The 19,647-nt window shown below is 39.0% G+C and overlaps 1 protein-coding gene across 2 annotated transcripts in view; it reads left to right on the top strand.

The window, feature by feature from the left end:
- LOC100645510 (aminopeptidase N) overlaps nt 1-4,306 on the top strand; it is a 43,824-nt gene extending 39,518 nt beyond the window's left edge. For both annotated transcript variants that reach the window (XM_048407880.1, XM_048407881.1), the window contains exon 12: nt 3,804-4,306. In XM_048407880.1, coding sequence (XP_048263837.1) covers nt 3,804-4,031 — 228 coding nt within the window. In that variant the 3' untranslated portion in view covers nt 4,032-4,306. The remainder of the gene's footprint in view (nt 1-3,803) is intronic.
- The last annotated feature ends 15,341 nt before the right edge of the window (nt 4,307-19,647 follow it).

Genomic DNA, 19,647 nt, shown 5'->3' with positions numbered 1-19,647 from the left:
AGTGTCCGTTTTTATTTTTTGCTTAGCACGTTTGTAATTAGTTGTAGCATGACTGTGATTTGTTGGGTTTGCTGTTTGAGTACTGCATTTTGTTCGCTTATCATTCTGGTTAGCATTTCGGTGTTCTTTATGGATTGTTTGAGCAGTTCTTTGATTTCTGCAGTGTCGTTGTTACTATTGCTGTGGTATTGGTTATGTGTGTGTGTTGGTTGGCTGGTTACTTGAGCATAGCTTAGACCACCAATGGTGTTGGTGCTGATAGGTTTGGTGTTTATTGCTTGCTCTGTATTTGGTAATGTTTCAGGTTTTGTGCTGTCATGATGGGCTTGTGTGTTAGTGCTTGTCCTGCTTCGTAGGGGCGGGAACAGTTTTCGTTGTAGTTGTTTTCTTACTTCACAGCCTTTATAGCTGGCTGGGTGGTTACCGTTACAGTTGAAGCATTTAACTTTTTCTATTTTTCCTGAATATGGGCAGTGTGCAGTTAAGTGATTTTTTGCGCACTTGACGCAGGCTGGGCTTCTGTTGCAGTAGTTTTTAGTGTGTCCGTATTGTTGACACCGCATGCATTGAGGTATATCTTTTTTGTGTCGTGGTGGTTCGACTGTTACTATTGTGTTTAGTATTTGTTTGATATCGTATATTTCCTTGTTATTGATTCTGGGTTCAAGTTCTATTAAGAATAGTGGTAGTGGTTGCTTAGTGTCGAATCTTGTTATATTGTTTATTGTTCTAGTTTGATGTCCAATTTTAGCTAACTCATCGCTTAGTTTATGTACGTTGGTTTTAGGATGCAATCCTCTTATGACAATTTTATAGCTCCTTTCAGTTTTAAGCTGATAAGTGTGGTAGATGGCATTTTTTTCTTTTAATGCTTTTGTAACTTTCCTAAATGATTCTGGTGTGTTTGTTTGAATTTTTACTTGATCCAATTTTGTTTGCTTTATTGTGTAATTGTTTTTCTCTTCTAGATTATTTAGTAGATCAATGAGCGGGTCTATTATTTGGGCCTCGACAAAAATTGGTGGTGGTTTTGTAATATGGTTTGTTTGGGTAATGGTTTTACTTACGGGGTCAGAGTCTATTTCTTCAGTTAGTGAGTTGAAGGAGTTACTTAGTGGTAATTCTTGCAGCCATCGCTGCTTTTCTGTGACTGGGTTTCCTATGGCACTTGTGTCTGTGGTTGTTTTACGTTTTTTGCTAGCCTTCACTGGCTTCCAGCTTTCATCCTGGTAGTATCCTTCATGTTCTGTATTGCTATCTTCCTGTCCCCGATGCTCTTTTGTTTCTTCTGTCTCCATGTTGGTTTGTTTGGTTTTTATATAATATGTTTCTCCTTTTGTTGCTATGTTTATAGTTGGTATCTGCATTGTTATTTTATTTCCTCCTCACTATCACTTTGCAGCACTATTACTTTGGAGCACTTTTTCACTATTCACTTATACCTGGAGAGGACGACCGTCTAGACACGTCCGTCCTCCTCGGCTGTCCGAGCAGGAGTGTTCCCACATTTGTGATGTTATTTTATATCGCGAAGGCACATATACTGTTGATAACTGGAAGTAGTTGCTGCTAGTTTGAACTGTAACGGTGGTTGCTTGTAAATATTCTTAGCTAACTTGGCTGTGTAGATAATGTTTGATATCGTTTCTGACTATCACTGCTGTCCCTCCCTGAGCTTTTCCTGAGGGGTGTTTTGTATCAGATATGGTGTAGTATGGTATTTTCATGTAGCTTTTTGTAGTGAAGTGAGTTTCTGAGACAAGCAGTATGTCTATATTGTTATTGTATATAAATGTTTTAATTTCGAGGGCCCGTTGTTGGAGGCCGTTTGAGTTCCAGGCTGCTATTTTTAGAGTGTCCGTTTTTATGTTTTGCTTAGCACGTTTGTAATTAGTTGTAGCATGACTGTGATTTGTTGGGTTTGCTGTTTGAGTACTGCATTTTGTTCGCTTATCATTCTGGTTAGCATTTCGGTGTTCTTTGTGGATTGTTTGAGCAGTTCTTTGATTTCTGCAGTGTCATTGTTACTATTGCTGTAGTATTGGTTGTCTATGTGTGTCGATTGGCTAGTTACTTGAGCGTAGCTTAGACTACCAGTGGTGTTGGTGCTGATGTGTTTAGTGTTTATTTGGTATTGTTTGGGGTTTTGTGGTGTCCTGTTGGACTTGTATGTTAGTGTATGTCCTGCTTCGTAGGGGCGAGAACAGTTTGCGTTGTAATTGTTTCCTAGCTTCGCAACCTTTATAACTGGCTAGGTGTTTTCCGTTGCAGTTGTAGCATTTAACCTCCTCTATTTTTCCCGTGGATGGGCAGTGTATCGTAAGATGATTTTTTGCGCATTTAACGCATGCAGGGGTTCTATTGCAATAGTTTTTAGTGTGGCCGTATCGTTGGCACCTTATGCATTGTGGGATTTCTTTTTTATGTCTGGGCGGCTCCACTTTTACTACTGTGTTTAGTAATTTTTCTATATCGTATATTTCTTTGTTGTTGTTTTTAGGTTCTAGTTCAACTACGAATAGGGGTAATGTTTGTTTGGTATCGTATTTGTTAATGTTATTAATTGTCCTTACCTGGTGTCCGATTTTTGCCAGTTCTTCACTTATTTTTCCGGTATTTGTTTTTGGGTGTAGTCCCCTGATTACTGCTTTGTAGCTTTTGTCAGTTTTGAGTTGAAAAGTGTGATACCATGCGTTTTTTTCCTTTAGTGATCTTGTCACTTTTCTGAATATTTCTGGGGTGTTGGTTTGCACTTTCGCCTGTTCTATTTTTATCTGTTTGATAACATAGTTGTCTTTCCCTGCAGTGTTGTTTAGGACTTCGTTGAGGGGGTCAACTATTTTCGCATCTATGTATATCGGTGGTGGTTTGGGAATGCAGTTTGTCGGACTTTCCGTTGGGTCCTTTGCTGCCTCTTCTGGCAGTGCGCTGAATGGATTATGCAGTTTGATATCTTGAAGCCATTGTTTTTTTTTTCAAGTGTATCAGTTTTCCTCGCGCTTGCGAACGGGGTTACCTTCCGTTTTTTGCTGGAGGTTGCCACCGTCCAGTTTTCTTCATGGTGTATTGGTACGTTACCTCTCCGTCGGATTGTGTTTTTTCCATGATATCGTCTTTTTTCTCTACATATGTAGAGTCTGTTGCTCTATTTATAAAATATGTGTCTCCTGAGTTGGTTATTTTTATTGGTGGAATCTGCGTGATTCCACGCTTTGTCAATGGGCGTTTGCTTTGTCGCTTTCTCTTCCCTCTTGCCGCACTTTCACTAGAGCACTGTTTCGCACGTCCGTTTAGGTCGCCTGCACAGGCGGAACTGAATCAATATATTTGACGTATACTTTGGTACTTATGTTCTTACAAAGAATCGTTAGTACAATAGCCAACAGTGAAAAGAGATACAGAATGTATCCGAAGAAAACTTATACGACAAATGTTTAGACGTGCTATTCACAATTGTTGTAGTACTAGAAAGTTTCATAATTATAATGTAAAAGCACATGCAAAAGATATGACGAGTTTATATATCAAAAGATATAAAGGTCCTCAAAATAGGTAATAGATTTATGAAATATTATAAATGATTATAATCAAGGATATATTCAAAATTATAGCATTCAACATTTTTTATATATTCAATAACTGGTTATTGGGATTAATAATTGCTGATTATATTCCTTCCTTGTGGTTCTCCATTATATAGTAGTAACTTAAACTTCATACTAGTAAATATATCTATCATCATTTTGAGTATGTTTCATCAGTTATTAATAATTAATAGTAAGCAATAATTTTTTTCTTGACAGTTAATTATGTTTTTGGCGAAGGAGAGATTTGAACCAGACATTGTTCATACTACCTTATTGAAGGCACTCAGAAATTTGGTCTGGCTTAACGTCCATCAAAAAACTATTGAGAACTGGTTGTACACTCACAGGGACTATTTCAACTCAACCCGTGTGCTGTCGTCTGAAACGATTTTCATTACAGTCTCAACATATATTTTAGATGTTATTAGAACCTTATTCAGGTGAACTGTAGTTGGAATGTATTTAATTGGTACATCGAAAAACCGAGGCGCAAAAAGATACAATCAAGTACTAGAACGAATCGAGAATGATCATCTATATAGAATACATTAACACGATCATGGAATCAATAATTCGATAGAGAGATATAATATACAATCCGTGAAGATTTGGAATATTTTTATAATTTAATATGTAATGATAATTGTAGGGAATGATGTTTGGTCCAAATATATTTTTATACTATGTTAAAAAATGTATAATAAAGAGTGAAATCATAATGTCGTGCTGGATTTACTTATTTAATTCGTACAATTTAATCTATTTACAATAATATTAACAAAGAAAAAGAATATCATTAGAACATGAAAAATAAATAGTAATTTTAATCGTATGAAGCTGTTTAGAAATATGTTACATATTAATTAAGATGCATAATTTATATAGTAAATGTTACATGCATTGGTGCAATCATGTATGTATATAGGTATTATGTCATTTACTTAAAACACCAGTTAGTGTTTAATAACTTAATATTTTATAATATTATAAATAATATTGTAAATGTATAAATATAGATATATGATAAAGAGACTTAAAAATAAATAAAGAATTGAGCGACTTTTATAATCTTATATTTTCGCTCGAAATAAAACAATATACATGTATAATTTTAACCTTCTGACTTCATCAGGCTTGTTAACCCTAGCTGATTCCTACTTCTTAACCCTTCAACTTGTCCGTGTACTACGTCTTTTCTATGTGTTTCCCGAGATATTTCGCAACAATGATTATGGTATAATTGCTAATGTAACGATCTTTTATACAGAGTGGATCGGAAATCATAAAAATAACCGGGCACGGAATGGATCTCTATGAAAAAATAAGTTAAACATATAAAATACAAATTTTTCATATGACGCTTCGTTCCAGAGACAATCGAGTTTGAAAATTTGTCAAGTATACTTCAACTGGACTAATTAATACGAGATTATCATGCATGTAAAAATCTGTTTAAAATATTAAAGAATATTTTTCCGTTTAAAGTCTCATTTTCAAGAAAGTAAACTTTGAATTTGTTTAATTACGAACTGATCTGATACACACGCATGACATATTTTCAAATTTATCTTTCTTGAAGAAACAAAGCATCAAATGAGAAAATTTTATTCTACATTTTTTACTTATTTTCACATGCAGTTTAAACTCCTATCGACTATTTATTCTTCTTTAATTCGGGAATTATTCCAAATTTAGATATACTTGTCAAATTTTCAAACTCGATTTTCTTAAAAACGGAGCCTCGGATGAAAAAGCGTTATGCCAAAATTTTTTCTTAGTTTTTTATGTAGAATCACCCCTTGCCCCGTTGTGCTACGATTTCCGCCCTAACCTGTATGATAATAATTACAGCAAGATATTTAAATGAGAATAAATTAACTTAGAAATAAATTAAAAAAAGAGAATTATAAAATAGAGAATAAAAAAATTGATATTTTTTAGATAATAATTTGAGGGAGAAATGGATAAGGCAAGAGGTGAAAGTGATACTTACCTTTGACAGGTAATCCCTTAGTATATACATCTTTCTCGTTCTGCAAGTGAAATTGACTAAATTTGTTATAATTAAAAAGTACCTATAACAAAAGATATGTGTATAATATATCTTTAATAGAATGTGGGAATTGAAGGACTCTCCGTCGAACCTTCGTAGAGATAAAACGTGCTTACAAAGAAGTGTCAGCAAGTAATAACGGAAGTACAGGCAAAGGTGTTTAAACTTTCAATAACTAATCTTATTAGAGCAACAGCTTTTTAATTTCATCGTTAACTTAAAAAGAATAAAAAGGAGAACTGCAACTGTCTCTGATTACGGAGACATTTGCAGATATGTTTTTAAAAATATAGCATCGGCGACAGCAAAAAACCATCCTACTACATCTTATGAGAAAATGGTGCAGCAAGTCCAACATCCTACAGAAGAAATTGAAAGACCTTCTAGTGCAACAATATAGAGTGGCCATAAATAATATTATATATTATAATATAGCTCACTAGAGCTATTGGGATGAATTTGACCTGATCTAACGTTACTTTCTTGGATAAATCGCTGCCAAATATTGTAGACAATAAATATTTCGTGTTGCGCCGCCTGAAAAGTTCATGCTAAATTCGTGGAAATTCAATATATCAGTAATTATCGCTTTTTTAGTACATTTTTTAAAATATCTGCTCTAGAAACGCACTTTTGTACGTATGTTTCATATATTTTTTGTTCATAGTGACTATAAGTTTAAAACAAGGTCAGATAGAGCCATGCTCATATGAACCTTTTTCTTTATGCCTTTTTTTCACTCCTGAAGAAATAATTTAGATCTATAAAATTCTCCTAATACTATTTATTTAAGATATATAAAAATAACAGAGATTAATTGGACAGAGAACGATAAATGTTCAACTTGAACTAAGACACAAAAGTCTTATTCCACTCAAAACACTCTCGCAACTCTATAACTCAAACAACTTGATCTCTCTACAACGCTAGCAACTCTACAACTCTAGTCTTCAGCTTCTGCACTCGCACGCTCTCGCTTCTCAACTCAGACTACACTCCGTTTGCATTCGTTCTCGCCGGCGTCTCAACTAACACTGTCTTTAGTGTCTCTTTGTCTTTTCCCGTTCTATCGGACACGTGTCCAGAGACGCCCGTGGCCAGGCTCACGCAGTCCCTTTCCACGAAACTATCCACTTGAAAGGACCGATGACATATTGATGTACCTAACGATGCCGCGGCTCTCGCGACATTGTTTACGGTTCGGCCGATATCTTAAGCCTTTTGTCCACGATACTACACTCTTATCTTATTAAATTTCTTTTTTGCAAATACATATAAGGAGATTTGCGGGAGGTACTACTTTATTTACAAATTATGCTAAAACAGATGGTTCACGGATTTTATTTTTTAGCTTTCCACCCAATATTCTTATTTTATCGTATTTGCTGAACAAAACGATCCTGAATCCTGGAACCGTTTGTGGGCACTTTATTCAGATACGACATTTGCTGCACAAAAGTTAATAATTCTCCAATCTTTAGCCCGCATTACTAAAGACGATTTTCTTGACCAGTAAGTTTTTATTTATTACTTTTTATATACAAAGCATTGAGAACAAATATGGATTGAGCCCAGTTTTCTCGACTTTGAGTTTATAGTATCAATTGACTTTACTAAGCTGTATTAATCATGCAAGAATGGAGTAATTCATGTTTCACAAATCAAATAATAGTATATTAAATAATAGTAATAATATAACGATAATATAACGGAACCATTCAATTCAATATTACTCAATATTTTGATCTCGAGTTTATTTTAAGCAATCAATTACTCAGGTTCTTGAATGTTGTGGTTAATTCATTTTTGTTCTCATGTAATAATATCAGATCCGCCTGGGCAGGCGACCTAAACAGACGTGCGAAACAGTGCTCCAGTGCAAGTGCGGCAAGAGGGAAGAGAAAACGACAAAGTAAACGCCCATTGACAAAACGTGGAATCATGCAGATTCCACCAATAAAAATAACCAATGCAGGAGACATATATTTTATAAATAGAGCAACAGACTCTACATATGTAGAGAAAAAAGACGATATCATGGAAAAAACACAATCCGACGGAGAGGAAAACGTACCAATACACCATGAAGAAAACTGGACGGTGGCAACCTCCAGCAAAAAACGGAAGGTAACCCCGCTCGCAAGCGCGAGGAAAATTGATACATATGAAAAAAAACAATGGCTACAAGATATCAAGCTACACAACCCATTCAGCGCACTGCCAAAAAAAGGCAGCAACAGACCCAACTGAAAGTCCGACAAACCGTACTCCCAAACCACCACCGATATACGTAGACGCAAAAATAATCGACCCCCTCATCGAACTACTAAATAACATCGCAGGGAAAGATAACTATATCATCAAACAAATAAAAATAGACCAGGTGAAGGTGAAAACCAACACCCCAGAAACATTCAGAAAAATTACAAGATCACTAAAAGAAAAAAATGCAGCATATCACATTTTTCAGCTCAAAACCGACAAAAGCTACAAAGCAGTAATCAGGGGACTACACCCAAAAACAAATACTGGAAAAATAAGTGAAGAACTGGCAAAAATCGGTCACCAGGTAAGGTCAATAAATAACATAAACAAATACGATACCAAACAACCATTACCGCTATTCCTGGTTGAACTAGAACCTAAAAACAACAATAAAGAAATATACGATATAGAAAAACTGCTAAACACAATAGTAAAAGTTGAGCCTCCCAGATATAAAAAAGAAATCCCACAATGCATAAGGTGCCAACAATACGGACACACCAAAAACTATTGTAATAGAACCCCGGCATGCGTTAAATGCGCAAAAAATCATCTCACGACACACTGCCCATCCACGGGAAAAATTGAGGAGGTTAAATGCTACAACTGTAACGGAAACCACCCAGCCAGCTATAAAGGATGTGAAGTAAGAAAACAATTATAACGTAAACTGTTCCCGCCCCTACGAAGCAGAACAATCACTAACACACAAGCCCAACAGGACAGCACAAAACTCCAAACAATACCAAATAAACACTAAACACATCAGCAACAACACCACTGGTAGTCTAAGCTACGCTCAAGTAACTAGCCAATCGACACACACAGACAACCAATACTACAGCAATAGTAACAATGACACTGCAGAAATCAAAGAACTGCTCAAACAATCCACAAAGAACACCGAAATGCTAACCAGAATGATAAGCGAACAAAACGCAGTACTCAGACAGCAAACCCAAAAAATCACAGTCATGCTACAACTACTTACAAACGTGCTAAGCAAAAAATAAAAACGGACACTCTAAAAATAGCAGCCTGGAACTCAAACGGCCTCCAACAACGGGCCCTCGAAATTAAAACATTTATATACAATAAAAATATAGACATACTGCTTGTCTCAGAAACTCACTTCACTACAAAAAGCTATTTGAAAATACCATACTACACCATATATGATACCAAACACCCCTCAGGAAAAGCTCACGGAGGGACAGCAGTGATAGTCAGAAACGATATCAAACATTATCTTCACAGCCAAGTTAACAAAGAATATTTACAAGCAACCACTGTTACAGTTCAAACTAGCAGCAACCACTTCCAGTTGTCAGCAGTATACGTGCCTCCGCGACACAAAATAACAACACAAATGTGGGAAGAATACTTCCAGGACCTAGGGGACAAGTACATCGCAGCGGGAGACTACAACTCAAAGCACACGCTCTGGGGATCAAGAAACATTACACCTCGAGGTAGAACACTGGAAAAATACATTAGAAATAATAACGTCAATATATTATCCACAGGAACACCGACACATTGGCCGACTGACCTGAACAAAAAACCAGATCTTCTGGACTTTGCAGTTACAAGGGGACTAAACACAAATAAACTAAAAATAACACCCAACCTCGAGCTCAGCTCCGATCATACACCCATAATAATTGAATACAGAAACAAACCAATTCACTATAGCAAACCAGAAACACTATGCAATAAAACCACCAATTGGCAAACTTTCAAAGAAATAATAGAAAGCAAAATAAACTGCAACATCCCGTTAAAAACTCCTGAACACATAGAACAGGCAGTAGCAACATTGACAGCAACTATTCAGGAAGCAGCAAGGACAACCACTACTCCCGAACCAACCAGCAGACAAACAATAACAATACCGCAAGAAATACTTGACAAAATCAAAGAAAAAAGAAAAGCAAAAGCAAAATGGCAAAAATACAGAACCCGAGAAAACAAAAAACACTTAAACAAACTTGCAAAGGAAATAAAAAACAAAATAAAGGAGCACAACGATAACGAATTCTCAAAGTTCATAGGGACACTCTCCACACACGAGAACACCAACTATTCACTATGGAAAGCCACGAAAAAAATAAGGAAGCCAATAATACCCGTCCCGGCAATCAGAAAAGCAGATAACACATGGGCAAGAAGCAACGAAGAACAAGCTGAAGAATTCTCCAACCACCTCTACAACACATTCACACCACACATTACCAACAACAGCAACCTCAAAAGTCATACGGAGGAGGATCCACAAACCACTGCTACCACAGCCGACAAGGAATACACCATACCTAAAACATCGGCACAAGAAATTAGAAACATAATTGATAAAACAAAAAACAACAAAGCGCCAGGAATCGACCTAATTAATGGTAAAATCTTAAAAAACCTTCCGCCAAAAGCAATAAGACTAATAACAGTAATATTCAACGCAATTCTAAGAATTCAATACTTCCCCAAACCATGGAAATTAGCACAGATCAAAATGTTACATAAACCAGGCAAAGACCCGCACCAAACTGCATCTTACAGACCAATATCACTGCTTCCAGTATTTTCCAAAATACTGGAAAAGATAATATACGACCACATAAAACCAATAATAGAGACAAAAAAACTAATACCGGATCACCAATTTGGTTTCAGAAACAAACACTCCACGATAGAGCAAATGCACAGGCTTATAAACGAAATAATAGTAGCACTAGAAAACAAGGAATACTGCACAGCCCTCTTCATAGACATAGAGAAAGCATTCGATAAAATTAACCATGAAAGTCTACTACAAACAATTAGGAAACAATTCCCGGAGCAAATACACCACTTAATAAAATCCGACCTAAGCTGCAGAACCTTCGTAATAAAAATCAAGGACACACATTCTCAAGTTAAAGACATCAAGGCCGGGGTACCACAAGGAAGCGTCCTAGGCCCAATACTATACACATTATACACGGCGAACATACCAACAACTACCAACAGCACAGTATTGACATTCGCGGACGACACAGCTATACTAGTCAGGCATACTAACCCAGAAACGGCAGTCAAAATACTACAAGAACACATCGTAAAAATAGAAAATTGGCTACAAGAAAAACAAATAAAAGCAAACCCCAATAAATGCAACCATATTACATTCACGCTACGGAAAAAGACACCACCAAACATCCTATTGAACGGCACGCATATAACGCAAACAAAGCATGTCAAATACCTAGGACTCCACTTAGATCAAAAACTCACCTGGAAACTACACATCAAATCAATAGTAGAAAAAATACAGAAAACAAGAAGACAAATGCATTGGCTAACAAGCCGAAAATCCAAACTAAGCACAGAAAACAAGTTAAAAATATATAAAACGATCATAAAACCAATCTGGACGTACGGAATACCACTATGGGGGACGGCAGCAATGAGCCATATAAACAAAATAGAGGTAATACAGGCTAAAATCCTCAGGACAATAGTAAACGGACCTTGGTACGTCAGAAACGAAGATATACGAAGGGACCTGGGAATGCCAACGGTCAAGGAAGAAATCAACAGATACTCCGAGAAATACAAATTAAGAATAGCAACACACATAAACCGGCTAGCTGCGGAAACATACAAAATCACAAATATGGACAGAAGACTAAAAAGGAAGCACCCAGCAGACCTTATAAAGGACACAACCTAAGAAACACGAGGATGGTACCCCGCTGGGGGTAGCCACCAACATGCTAATTTAACCGTTAAAAAATTCCACCAAATGTCCAAATTGGACAAATTGTGAATTTTAATAAATAAAAAAAAAAAAAAAAAAAAAAAATGCTTTCTCTATGTCCATAAAGAGGGCCGTGCAGTATCGTTTCTTATTATCACTGCGGTATCATATATGGTGTAGTATGGTATTTTCATTTAGTTTTTTGGAGTGAAGCGTGTTTCTGAAACAAGTTGTATTTTCGAGCTTTCGCGGGAGACGCGGTCGTTGGAATACGCGTCAACGGGAGTCGTAAATTCCCGTTACGATTAGAATAATCGACACCACGAATAGTTCGATCCCCTTATTTCGGTTAGGATAATAGGGTTAGTTGTTGTGGTATAGCACTGGGAGTCACAGAGTTATAAAGATACATATTTCCAACACTTTATACAATCACACAAAGTAGTAACGCCGTTGATTAGGATATAGATAACGAAGAGAAGGATTATTCTTAGATGAGAGAATGAGAGCTATAGGAGTTTTAGGCCTGTGAAAGCTGTAGGAGCTGTCGGACTCCTGAATACTGTGAGAGCCGTAGGAGGCTCTAGGCCTTGTAGGCACTTTGAGAGCCGCAGGAAGACTCTGAGAGATATAGGAACGGTGAGAGCAATAGGGATTGCAGGAACTCTAGGCACCGTGAGAGATAAAGGAACTCTGAAGTTTATTCTAATGTGAATACGGAGGAAAGTTCGGTAGGGGTGTGCCCTTTGAACGAAGAACGCGGATTCGTTGCTTACATTTTTAGTTAGGAAAGTGAGGGCAATAATCCGCGATGTCGATTGGTTGTGACCAATGTTAGGTAGGAAGAGAGGAGGAAGAAACCTCCTACCAACTTTGGGTCTTAGGCGACATTGTTTATAGGGAAACTCAGATTTTCCGTTAGGTAGATCTCCGCTTTTTTCGTTAGGCTACTACCCGCTTTCTCCGTAATTCTTAAGAGCACGTAATAAACCCAAGGACCTTTCTAAAAACCGGCCGAAAACACTTCTGGAATTAGAAAGTCTTTTCTGGCAAACAGATGGGCTTAGACCATGTGTGCGAACAATGCAGCTAGAATTGCAACTTTATAGTGGGTCCTTGGGCCTATGGAATGTTCGAAGGACGACACGTAGACCGTTGGTTGGCAAGCCGCGCGGGATGGCGTGCAGATGTGTTGCGCGGCAGAACAAGGGGCATGGAAAGAAGTAAAGAAAGGAGTAGATGGAAGAGAAGAGTAGACGGAGGAGAAGATCATCGGCGGAGACTGGACCGGAAGAACGGGTGAAGAGGGAGGGCCGATAAACGAGGACCTAGGGAAAGAAAAAAACGGACGATCAAAAGACAAGACAATAAACATGGAAGGAAGGACACTGCTAAAGTATTTGGAAGGGAGAGACCGGACGATAATCAATGGCAGAGATAAAGACGGAGAAGAGTGGACCCATATTCGGAAGAGAGGAAACTCAGTAATAGACTATGTCATTGGCAATCAGGAGACGACAGAAGAAATAGTCGACATGAAAGTAGGAAAAAGAACACAGTCGGACCACATGCCGTTAGAAATAGAAATAGGGGGGCCGGAATTACAAAAAAAAGAGGGAAAAAAAGAAGAAGAGAAGGAGAAAAGGGAATGAAACGAAAGTGTGGAAAAATACTTGAAGGCATGTAAAGAATGCACCTACAAGGGAAGAAGTAGAGGAAATGTGGACAGAAATCAAAAAGAAGATAAACGAAGCAATGCCAAAGAGGAAAGTGAAGATAAGGAAATGGGGCATGGGGGAGAAAGTGTGATATGACAAGGAGTGGAAAGAGAGGAAAAGAGAGATGACATGGAAGGTTTTTTTTTTTATTTATTTATTTATTAGAATATTTACAATCAATTCTCGTTAAGAATTTTCAGTAACTTAATTTGGCGTGATACAATGACATGGATTATAATAGCTTTACATTGTTGGTTCTAGTAGGACTAAGGATTTAATCTAGTGGGTATTTTCTTTTTAGTCTGCGGATCTGGTCCGCCGTGTCCAGTAGTTGGGTGACTAGTGGGTTGTGGTGGTTGTTGACTCTTGTGTTATATCTGCTTCTGGACTTGTGTATTTCTTCTTTGACTGTAGGTATCTTGAGGTCTCGGTGTATTGTTTCGTTGGTAACATACCAGGGTGCATTTAATAGGGATCTTAGCGTTTTCGATTGGAAGCGTTGGAGTATTTCAATGTTGGAGTTACTTGCTGTTCCCCATAGTTGGATTCCGTAGGTCCAGACAGGTTTTATTACGGTCTTGTAGAGGGTTATTTTGTTCTGTATGTTTAGTTTGGAGCGTCGGCCCGTGAGCCAATAGAATTTTCTTAGTTTTTCCTTTAGTTGCTTTGTTTTTTCCGAGATATGTTTTTTCCAGGTTAGCCTCCTGTCCAGGGTCATGCCCAGGTATCTTACGGAGTCCTTGCTTGGGATTATTGTGTTGTTAATGGTGACCTGGGGGCAGGTTTGTTTTCGGAGCGTGAAGGTTACATGGGAGGATTTTGTTTCGTTTATTTTAAAACCCCATTTTTGGAACCACTTTTCCATGGAGTCGAGACTTCGCTGGAGAGTGGATGAGGCAATTGCCGGGTCTGCGTGGGTAGCTAATAGTGCTGTGTCGTCGGCAAATGTTGCTATTGTTACCTCGTTTGGTACGGGTAAGTCGGCAGTGTAGATGGAGAATAGTAGGGGTCCGAGGACACTACCTTGCGGTATGCCGGATTCTATTGGGAATGTTGCGGAAGTGGCGCCTAGACATTTGACTATGAATTGTCTGTTGGTTAGGTAGGATTTTAAGATGGAGTAGTATGGGTGGGGTAGGATTTTTTTAAGCTTGTAGAGTAGCCCTTCATGCCATACTTTATCGAATGCCTGTTGGATGTCTAGGAATACGGCTGAGCAGTATTTTTCCTTTTCAAGGGTTTGGCTGATCATGTGGGTTATGCGGTGGATTTGCTCTACTGTTGAGTGTTGTTTTCGGAAGCCGAATTGGTGATCTGGGAGAGTTTTCAATTCTTCTAGGAGTGGAAGGAGACGGTTCGTGAGCATCCTCTCGAATAGTTTAGACAGGGTAGGTAAGAGACTGATTGGGCGATAGGAGCTGGCTTCATATATTGGTTTACCGGGTTTGGGGATGAGGGTGATTAGTGATATTTTCCACGCCTTAGGAAAGTGTTCAAGGCGGAGGATGGCGTTAAAGATTGATGCGATGAGTGCAATCCCTTTTATGGGGAGTTCCTTGATTGCTTTATTTCCTATTAGGTCGTGACCTGCTGCTTTCTTGGGGTTTAGGCGACTGATTGCTTCTATGATCTCTGCAGAAGTGAAGGGTTGGATAGGAGGGGACATTTGGAAGGGAGTGTGCAGGTATTCGGTGACGTCCGCTGCGGCTATGGAGGAATGGGGTTGGAATACTTCAGTCAAGTGTTTGGCAAATAGGTTGGCTTTTTCTATAGGGCTACGCGCCCATCCACCCTGCGGGCGGCGGATTGGAGGTATTATTTGTGGGGGGCGCGTGAGTTTCCTGGAGGCTTTCCATAGTGAGTAGTTTGAGTCGGCTGCGGGGGACAGGCTGGCGAGATATTTGTGAAAACGGTCATTATTGTAGTTCTTTATGGTTTTGGATAGTTTTCTAGTTGCGTTGTTTAGTTTGCGTTTGTCCTCCGGTGTTCTATGGGTCTGCCATATCCTTCTTAGTCTACGTTTTTCTGCTATTTTTTTTAGTATGTACTGGGGGTATTCGTGATTGCTGATGGACGTTTTTGCCGGTGTGGAGACGCGGATAGCGTTTATTATGCTCTCATTTAGGTATTCCGTGGCTGCTTCGATTTCGTCATTGGTTTTTAGTGAGGTTGAGGCTGAAGTTGTGTGGGTAAAGACTTCTCTAAAGAGCTGCCAGTTGGTGTGTTGGTTATGAATGGAGCCATTAGGTGTATTCTCGATGATAGTTGAACTGACTGTTACTATCACGGGGGAATGATCAGAGGAGAGATCAGCCGAGGAATTGATTTGGACGTGTCTTGGCGAGATATTTTTCGTTATGAAGAAATCAAGGAGATCGGGTATTTTGTTTGTGTCGGTGGGCCAGTGTGTGGGTTCGTATGTGGTAAGGTAGTTGAGGTTGTTGGATATTATTCTGTTGAGGAGGTTTTTGCCTCTTACTGTAACCAGTCTGCTACCCCATTCGGTGTGTTTAGCGTTGTAGTCTCCTCCGGCTATGCATCTGTTGCCCAGGGTGTCCAGGAAGTGGTCGAAGTCTTCTTTGGCGATGGAGTGTCTGGGAGGGCAGTATACAGCTGAGGTGGTGATTGTACCATGATAGTCTTCTATTGCTACGTTTGTTGCTTGGAGGTAGTCTTTCTGGAATGGTGGAAGTTCGTAGTGCTTAATGTTTGATTTGATTATGATTCCGGTGCCGCCGTGGGCCTTTCCGCTGGTGTGTTGGGTATGGTAGAACTTGTATCCGTTTATGTTCAGGTAGTTTTTGTCGGTGAAGTGGGTTTCAGATATGAGCATTATGTCGATTAGCTGGTGTTTTAGGAAGAGTTCTAGCTCAAGTTTGCGTTGCGCTAGACCATTGGCATTCCAGAGAGCTATGCGTCTTGGTTTTATTTTGTGTCTGGGCGTATTAATTTGTCCATGATGAATGTTAATAGCGATAGCAAATTGTTTATTTGCTCCGATTGTTTCTCTATTAGCTTTTCTAGTCTAGAGACGTTGTCTGTGTTAGGTGAGGTGGGGGCACTATTTTGTGGAGGATCCCTGTGGCTATTTGGTGTATTTTGAGTGCCTTGTACCGCTTGGGCATAGGAGTTTGAGGGAGTGGTGAGTTTGATAGGGCTGGGTGTTTGATTGATTGGGGGGATTGGGATAACTGTGGATTTCGGCGAGCTGGGTGTTTGGTGATTTTCCTCTTTTGTTCTAAGTTTGGGGTATTTGCTTGAGTACAGACTTTTGTAGGCTGAGCAGCCTTTGTAGTTGGCAGGATGGTCACCTTGACAGTGGATGCACTTCGCTGGGGTTTCCGGTGATTTCCTGCACTGGTCGGTGGGGTGTGTACCTGCACATTTGACGCAGCGGAAGGTGTGGTTGCAGTATTTCTGCGTGTGCCCATATCTTTGGCACCTTTTGCATTGGACTATCTCCTTTTTGGTTTGCGGTGGTTCGAATTTAACGATGGCGTTCATTAGGCGACTGATATTGTAGATTTCCTTCTTGTTTGGTTTCTGTTTTAAGTCGATGAAAAATAGGGATAGCGGGTCTTTTGTGACTCTATGCCTTATGTTGCTGACATTTGTGACTTCGTGGCCGAGTTTCGATAGTTCTATTTTTAGTTCGTCGATGTCTGCGGAGTGGTGGATGTTTCGTAGCACCACCCGAAAAGGTCTTTCTTCCTTGAGTTGGTAGGTGTGGAAGTTGGCATTCAGGGCCCTGAGTGTCTTGGTGAGCTTCCTGTAAGCTTCTGGGTTCGTCGGCAGGATTTTTACTTGATTGTTGGTTATTTTCAGGTTATAGTCCTCCTTGGAGATATCTCTCTCTAAGGACTTGGTCATTGTCTGGATGTCTATGACATCATTAATAAATATTGATGGGGGAGGGGGGCGTCTCTGTGTGTGGTGGTTAGGTGGCGAGCCTGCGGTTTCCATGGCGTCGTTGGTGGATTCCAAGATTGCGAACCTGTTGTGGGTGTTGATTTGCGTTGATGGCTGTTCGTTCGAGATTATGTCTGCTGGTTCGGTTTTGCGTTTTTTCGCCTTATTGGCGTCGTTGGCACGGGGGGATCTGCTCAGCTTCTGCCACGGGTGGAGTAGCGCGGGGTAGTGGTGGATTTGCACAGGCGAGCCTGATCGTGATTGTTGGGCCATCCTCGAGCTAGCTATTTCAATATGAATAACTAGTCGTGAGGCTATGCGGCAGGGATCGGGTTGGGGTTAGTTGCGTAGGCTTTTCTTCTCTCTGGCGGATAGGAAACACTTGGGAAGATAGGAGCACGTTGTGTTCACTTTCGACGGTTGGGTGACATGTGTTGCTTTCGAACTTCACTGGGCACTAGAGACACGTCTGCACGCTTCGGCACTCGACAGCGAACTGAGAGAAAGCATTTGGCAAAAAAAACCACGAAAGCGTACTACAAGCAATCAGTAAACAATCGCCGAAAGAAATACACCAATTAATAAAAACTTACTTAAGCAGCAGAACCTTCGTAATAAAAATCAAGGACACATACCCTGAAGCTAAAGACATGAAGGCAGGGGTTCCGCAAGGAAGCGGCTTAGAACCAATGGTATACATATACACGGCCAACATACCAACAACTACCAATAGCAAAATACAGACATTCCCGGAAGACACAGCTGTACTAGTCAGGTACACTAACCCAGAATCAGCAGTCCAATTACTACATCACATAATACAAAAATCGAAAAGAAGCTGCAAGATAAACAAATAAAAGCAAATCCCAACAAATGCAACCATATTACATTCACACTGCAAAAACAGATACCACCAAACATCCTACTGAACGACATGCACATAACACAAAAAAGGCACCCTTAAAGGTTCCCTTTAGATACACAACTCACATGGAAGCAGCATACTAAATCAGTTATAGAAAAATATAGACAACGAGGAGACAAATGCATTGGCAAACAAGTCGAAAATTCAAATTAAGTATAGAAAATAAATTAAAAATATCAAAACAATCATAAAACCAATCTGGACGTATGGAATACCACTATAGGGGACAGCAGCAATGGACCATATAAACAAAATCGAGATAATACAAGCTAGAAATCTTAGAACAATAATAAACGCACCCTGGTATGTCAGAAAGGAGGATATACGGAGGGACCTGGGAATACCAACGGTCAAGCAAGCAATCAGCAGTTATGAGGAAAGATATATGGCACGAATAACAACAAATCCGAACTGGTTCCCTTCGGAAACGATCAACACCTCAAACATGAAAAGAAGACTGAAAAGGAAACACCGAGCAGACCTCACAAAGGATATAATCTAGTAAACGCGCGGATGGTATCCCGCTGGGAGTAGTCAGCCACATGTTAATCAAACAGTTAATTCTTCCAAATGTCCAAATTGAACAAATTGTGAATAAAAAGAAATAAATACGAAATAAAAAACTATATGATTGAATAACGGCAATTGCTTAATTGCGGCTATTATTAGAATCTAGATTACAATGTTAGGAGATTTTCCCAAAGTTCCAAAGGGAAGGGTTCGGTGTCCTTTCATCTCCGACGTATATCAATACAAAAAAATATTAAATATCTAAAACGGAGCACTGGTTGTAATGTAGTATCGTAAAAAAAGCCTGTTTAGTGATCGATCAAAACAATGTCGTCTGTCCTCCAAACAATGTTAGTTTACATATGGAAAAAAGCCTATGTCACTAAGGTCACCTAGTTCTTGCGGGGCGTTGGCATGATAAGATTAAAGAAAAGAAAAAATAACGCTAATGGAGGGGGTCGATTTGGGTTCAAAGAGTGTTGACCGAGAGGTCAAAGCTAGTCGGGAAGCCGAAGAGTAGAGTTGTTAGCGTTGTTGGGAGACTAAGTTGTTTGCGTTGTCGAGTTGCGAGAGTGCTTGAAGTAAAATAAGGTTGTTACGTTCAGTTCAAGTTAAACCATCATTGTTTTCTGCCTAATTAATATCTGTTTAGTTTCTTTATTGTAAATAAATTATAAATTATAAACAGTATGAGGAAAAATGTATACCTCAATTTTCCGCGATATTACAGTAATTTTTAATAGATGAAACATATTTCTATTTGGATTTTATTCATTTACTTGTGTTCATAATAAGATGAATTTGTATAAAAATCTACAATCTACAAGGAAATTAATCGGCATGAAGAAACGACCATAATTCATAATTTGCGTATAAAATTGTGGTGGATTGGTCGTGTTAAGTATTGACTAGTAAGGAAAGCCAAAATAAAATCGTAGCCGTTT

This window comes from Bombus terrestris, chromosome 7, assembly GCF_910591885.1.
Source record: "Bombus terrestris chromosome 7, iyBomTerr1.2, whole genome shotgun sequence".
Lineage (NCBI taxonomy): Eukaryota > Metazoa > Arthropoda > Insecta > Hymenoptera > Apidae > Bombus > Bombus terrestris.
The sequence above is the reverse complement of the archived record's forward strand: the minus strand, read 5'-3'. Positions and strand labels throughout refer to the sequence as shown.